Raw genomic sequence first — 5,629 nt, 5'->3', positions numbered from 1 at the left:
TGATTTGAGAGAACAGTTCAGAAGTTTCTGTGCTTGACCTTATTTTTTGGCTCGCACCTCTGCACTGCAGGGCTTCCTTGAGAGAAAAAGCACCAGTAGATGGTGGGAACAGGCAGAACATGCACTTGGTACATTAGAAAAAGTGGTGTGCAGAGAGGAACAAGAGGCATCCTCCTCTTCAATTAAAAAGCTTTCAGCAAGTGATTAGAGATGCAGTGTTTGTGGCTCACTTGTTCCTGGTGAGCCACTCAGCACCTTGGAGGACAGGCTTTTAAACAGGACAAATAGATCTGTGGAGCCCAGTGTTTCCTTGGTAWAGGAACACTGCTATGCAAGTAGGTTGTACCTCTTCCTCTGAAGTGCTTGGTTCAGTCCTGCCTCAGCAGAGATGACCGAGAAATCTAGTGTTCCTCTTTCCAAAAGGGACGGGTGGCAGCAACCCGTTTAGAGCCCAATGCTCTTATTCACTGCTGTGATTTATATCTTTAGGCTGCACAATACTTGCCTAGTGACAGCAGCTCTGCCTGGCACCGAGTGCAGCTGTAATAGCACGTGGGTGGTATCCAGCTGTGCTTGGGGTCAATATAAGTCACGCTGTTTCCACTTGGGTATCCCCGTCTCCACTCCCTGGGGGAGAGCTGGTGATCAGAGGAGGGAAACAGATGAGGCTGCAGCAGACGAAGYGCACGAAGGCTGGAGGATAGCTCCTGGCTTCACTCCTGTAATAGACTCCTGGCCACAATCATCCGCATCACCTCGTTGGTACCTGCAGCATAATGAGGGTGCAAAGGCAATGCAGTTAGAAATAGTCCACTTCTGCCCTCAATGAATTCTGCAGCCTACAGCACAGAAAAGCTTTCTCAGAGGGAAAAAAATGAGGCGGCATTTTGTAGGTGTTGGGACAAAATGTAACTGCCAAGTGCCAATGGATTCCACAGCAAAGGCTTCAGAGCTGGTGCTCCTTTTTCTGTTCACAAACAGAACTTGTGACCTGCCAAAACCCAAGCTTTCTGCTTTACTGTATACTACGTAATATCACACAGAAAGAAAGACTGTCTCACCCAGCACAGGCAAAATTATCATGAGAAAGGAATTGCTGGGGAGTGTCAGCACATGTCTGTAGGATTAATGGAATGAAAATTAGATGAGACTCTGCTAACACAAAAGCTAGAGATCTTTCCCCCACTGTGAGTCTCTTACCATACACCCTAACTTCTCCAAAGACTTGGTGCAGAAAATGCACCAAGTGTTCTCACCCAGGGGGTTCACACACCTGACACCACCAGGAAACCTCATGCTTGGAGCAGAACTGGATTCTGAAACCCTAGATTCAGAGAGTCCTGTAGGAAGGGACTTCTGGCAGACCTGTTCTTCCCTTGGTACACAGCCAAATCACAGCTAGTGAGAGCTTCTTTTACCTTCCAGGATCTGATGGACTCGGATGTCTCTCACAAACTGCTGCACAGCATAATCCTTCAGGTAGCCRTAGCCTCCGTGCATCTGTAGAGCCTGGTTACAGATCTAAGGAGAAGATATCATTGCTGCTGAGGAGGCTTGCACAGAGCTGAGGACAAGTCAGTGACAGGAGCTYGGTAAGACCCCAGGAACTGGGGCTCACTTCTCTTCATAGAGGCTGCATTTATGGGAACACTATAGCGTAGATATGCCCAGGGAATATTTTCCTTAACCAAGGCAGGTTTTGCTGCATTCTAGGGAACTACTGATGCAAAAATCACAATGCCAGTTCACCATCTAGCGGTCAGGCAGGGAAAATCTGTCCAGGCTCTGATTTCCAGTCATACATGACTCCATGCCTCAAGATCTATCAGCTTATGATAGAAAATATAATAAGTAGGTAGCATAAATCCAGAGGGCAGAGAAAACACAATAGCTTTTMAATGCTACTAATCTAGGAAAATTCAAAGAGCAGACTTCTAGGAAGTGCTCTAGGAAAGACAAGACCTAAAGAGTRGAGAAACTAAGGGGGTGGCCTCCACAGGATGCCGATTTCTGTCCTGTAAAATATCTTAGTCCTGAAATGAGATTTCTGGCTCACACAACAAGCTCAGGTCTGGGTTTTGCAGTGTCATACTGATTTCTAACACCCTGGGCCCCAAGCAGGGTCTCCAAGCATCTGGTTAYAACCCAAGGACGGTCAGAGGAACCTACCGCAAAGCACTCATCGGTAGCGAAGAGCTTGGCCATGGAGCAGAGCACAGGCGCATCCTCCTGTCCCTCCTGCAGCGCCCGCGCTGCATTGCGCACCATGAGCCGTGCTGCCACCAGGCGGGTGGCCATCTCTGCCAGCTTGAACTGCAGGTACTGCAGCACACGGCGGGCAAAGGAAAAGCACGGTGGGCAATGGAAAAGCACGTCAGCATCTTCACAGGGGTTTCTGCAGGGCCCCCTGGCTGCTCACTCCACCAGGATYAGGAAGGGTTCTCCCCAATAGGGAATTTACCTGATTGTTGGCCAAGGGTTCTCCAAACTGTTTGCGGACACTGAGATGTTCCTGGGTCAGAAGAACAGAGGCATGAGCAGCTCCTAATGAACAAGAAGCTGGTGGGAGAAGCCAAGGGCACAGAGTAAATATTAAGTTAAAGCAGACTGACAGCAAAATGACCCTCCTCTCTTGCCTCAGCACTTCTTTCTTACCAATGTTTATCCTGCCTCCATTCAGCCCCTTCATGGCAATGTTGAACCCCTGCCCTTCAGCTCCCAGCAAGTTGCTGACAGGAACAACACAGTCTTCAAAGATCACAGCCCGCGTTGGCTGGGAATTCCAGCCCACCTGAGAAAAAACAGAGTGCCACCCAAACTGCTCGGGGGGCAGCCAGCTCCCTGGCACACTCAGCCTACTTTCAATCCCTTTTTCTTGCTGCCAGGCTGTGGGCCTGTGCTCTGTGTGTGCGCACAGTTATAGAAACTGCACAGAACCAGAGAATCCTGATATTCCCAAGATTAAACTCTCTCACTTACCACAGGGCAGGTGGTATTCAAATTTCCCCAAGCCTAACCAGGCCTTGRCCAGGGAATGAGGAACCAAAGCCAGGCTGGGACCCCGGTCCCATCAMATATTCCCCTTGTGCTTTGCACAGCACGGCCGCTCTCCGGCCTGCCTTCCCCTCAGTAACCTAGAACATGAAGAACAAGCTCCTCACCTTCTTCTCCTTCTTGCCAAAGCTGAGCCCCGGTGTGCCCTTCTCCAGCAGCACGCAGGAGATGCCCCTGGGCCCCGGGCCTCCCGTACGACACATCACCACGTACACGTCTGTGTCACCGCCACCGCTGATGAAGGCCTGTGGAGGGGCACGAGAAGGGGCAGCTATCGCACACCAGCACTGAGCTGCGGCAGCGGCTGTGGGGCAAGCAGCTGCTGCCAGGAGAGACGACAGTAACAGCAGGAGCTAATTCCRTAAAGCACAAGGTTGGCTGCAGCGCAGGGACAGCTACCCAACGGCAAGATATACTGAGCCACAGTGGAGGGGTGCATGCCCAGCTGCCAGGAGATAGTCAGCGACCCAAGAAGACTAAGGTGCGATGGATGCTTTGCAGAGCATGGCATGCCTTGGCAGACACGCAGAGGAAGGAGCAGACAGTATGTTCTACGTAGAAAGGGAAAGGCCCGTGAGACCCAGGCCCCCTTAGAATGAGCAAGGGGTACCTTAGAGCCATTCAGGACGTAGGTGTCCCCTTTCCTCTTGGCTGTGGTCAGCAGGGAAGCGGCATCGCTTCCACTTCCTGTTCAGGAGATAAAAATCAGCTGGTGAAGCAGCACGTCTAATTCTCCTGCTGGTCATACTCTGGGACACAGAGATTGGTACCTCAGGCATCTCAGCAACCATAATCTGCCCCTTCCGGATTTCCCATATGAATAACAGAATAAAGTCGTCCCACCGACTCCCAAGAATATTCATGTCCATGCGGCAAGTGAGGGAAAGGAGAAGACACTTGGGGCTCAGGATGCTCACCTGGCTCTGTCAGGCAGTAAGAAGCAAGTTTCTCCATGCTACAGAGCGATGGGCAGAACTTCTGTCTCTGTTCCTCATTCCCAAAGGTGTCAATCATCCAAGCACACATGCTGGAGCAAGAGAGAAGGAGCAGCATTGCAGCACGTGCATGTGAACACCACCCTAGGAGTAAGGTGGGTCACACAAGAGCATCCCCAACTGAACAGAACAAGAAAACTCCAGGGGGATCAGTCAAAAGCTTCAAGACATCAAAGCTCATTGCTCCATCTCTGCTGCAGTTAAAGGACTGTCTGTCCTTGCACAAGCACACTGGAATGGAAGAAAATGACTTGCCACAGAGGCTGGGAAGGAGGAGGGCTGCCCCAGCCACTGTGCAAACGTGGCCTTTCCTGAACATGTGGGTATTGCTAAGCAGGACAGGCCCTGGTATCAGCCGGAGCCTCTGGGCTCTGCCACAGCAAGGGGTTTTTCCAAACAGGTTACTATCTATAGCTGGCTCAAGTGGAAGAGCAGGGAACAGAATCAGGACTTGATCCCCTCTTGCACGCCACAGAGCTAAAATTACTTCCTGCTGGCATCTCAGGTTTTGTAGCCTGTTTGTTTACTGCAGCCRGGGCATTCTTACAGTGCCCTGTCCACTTGGGTGCCACTGTAGATCRCAAGCAGCCTCAGGAAGGGTGTCTGTAGCTGGATTTGGAGCACACAAAACAACTGTGTGTTTCAATCAGGCTGGCCCTGCCCGCCTTCCACAGGCACACTCACTTGTGGATGCTCAGATAGGCAGTGGTGCTGGCACAGCCCGTTGACAGAGCCTCAAAGATGATGGAGGTATCAAGTCGTGACAAGCCGGAGCCACCGACATCTGGTTTCACATAGATGCCACCAAATCCCAGCTGGGCTGCCTTCCGCATTGCTTCCACAGGGAATATTTCCTAATGGAGCAGATGGAGACATCACACATGAGCATTTACCTTCTGGTACATGTAGGCTGCCAAGTTGAAGACCAAACTCTGCAAAGTTTAAGCTGGCGGGGTGGATGAAGGGACGGGCAGCTCCCCAGTCAGATACCATTTTCAGGAGTAAATGCACATTTCCAGATGACTATAGAGCCTAACCAGGAAAGCTTCGTGTACATTGCTGACGACAGCCCACCCCACTACTCAGCATCTTCAGAGAAAGCCTCTGCGGATGGACGTACAGCACTGTGAGCCCCAGCAGGACTGCCCCTGGAGCCTAAGGACGGGAGCTTCCCAAGGCAGGGAAGCCTCTGGAGACTGCCGTACCTTTTCATCCCACTCTGCCATATGTGGGGCCAGCTCCTTGGCAGCAAAATCAAAGGCAACTTTTTGGAATTCCTTCTGCTCCTCGGTCAGGCCAGCAGACGCTAGAAGAGCAGGAACAGATCGTATTTAGTTTTATTATTTATATAATTCACCCCCTGAGCTTCGCCCAGCTGTTGCTTCTTCAGCCCTGCGCGGGGTTACACTCAAGCACGGGCGCACTTCACCGGGCAAAACGAAGTGCTTGGGAAGGCGCTGGGAGGGCACGCGCGGGGACACGGCGGCTCCCTGGGCAGCCAGGGCAGCCCGGCGCTCAGCTGTCGCAGCCGCGGGACAAGCGCGAGGCCGGGCCAGGCCGCGCAGCCCCCCGGCCCGCCC

The 5,629-nt window shown here is 52.0% G+C and overlaps 1 protein-coding gene across 1 annotated transcript; it reads right to left on the bottom strand.

Annotated features, from left to right (window-relative positions):
• Window positions 1–5,380, bottom strand: ACAD8 (acyl-CoA dehydrogenase family member 8; the record flags this gene model as incomplete). The annotated part of the gene is made up of 10 exons (XM_026039333.1): window positions 1–766; window positions 1,419–1,521; window positions 2,170–2,322; window positions 2,462–2,559; window positions 2,656–2,791; window positions 3,162–3,299; window positions 3,665–3,741; window positions 3,972–4,081; window positions 4,734–4,903; window positions 5,255–5,380. Coding segments are annotated over 10 exons (1,164 nt in total), but the record flags the coding sequence as incomplete, so codon positions are not given.
• Window positions 5,381–5,629: the final 249 nt, after the last annotated feature.

This window comes from Nothoprocta perdicaria, unplaced genomic scaffold (genome assembly GCF_003342845.1).
Source record: "Nothoprocta perdicaria isolate Ctin4 unplaced genomic scaffold, notPer1 scaffold_228, whole genome shotgun sequence".
NCBI lineage: Eukaryota > Metazoa > Chordata > Aves > Tinamiformes > Tinamidae > Nothoprocta > Nothoprocta perdicaria.
The sequence above is the reverse complement of the archived record's forward strand: the minus strand, read 5'-3'. Positions and strand labels throughout refer to the sequence as shown.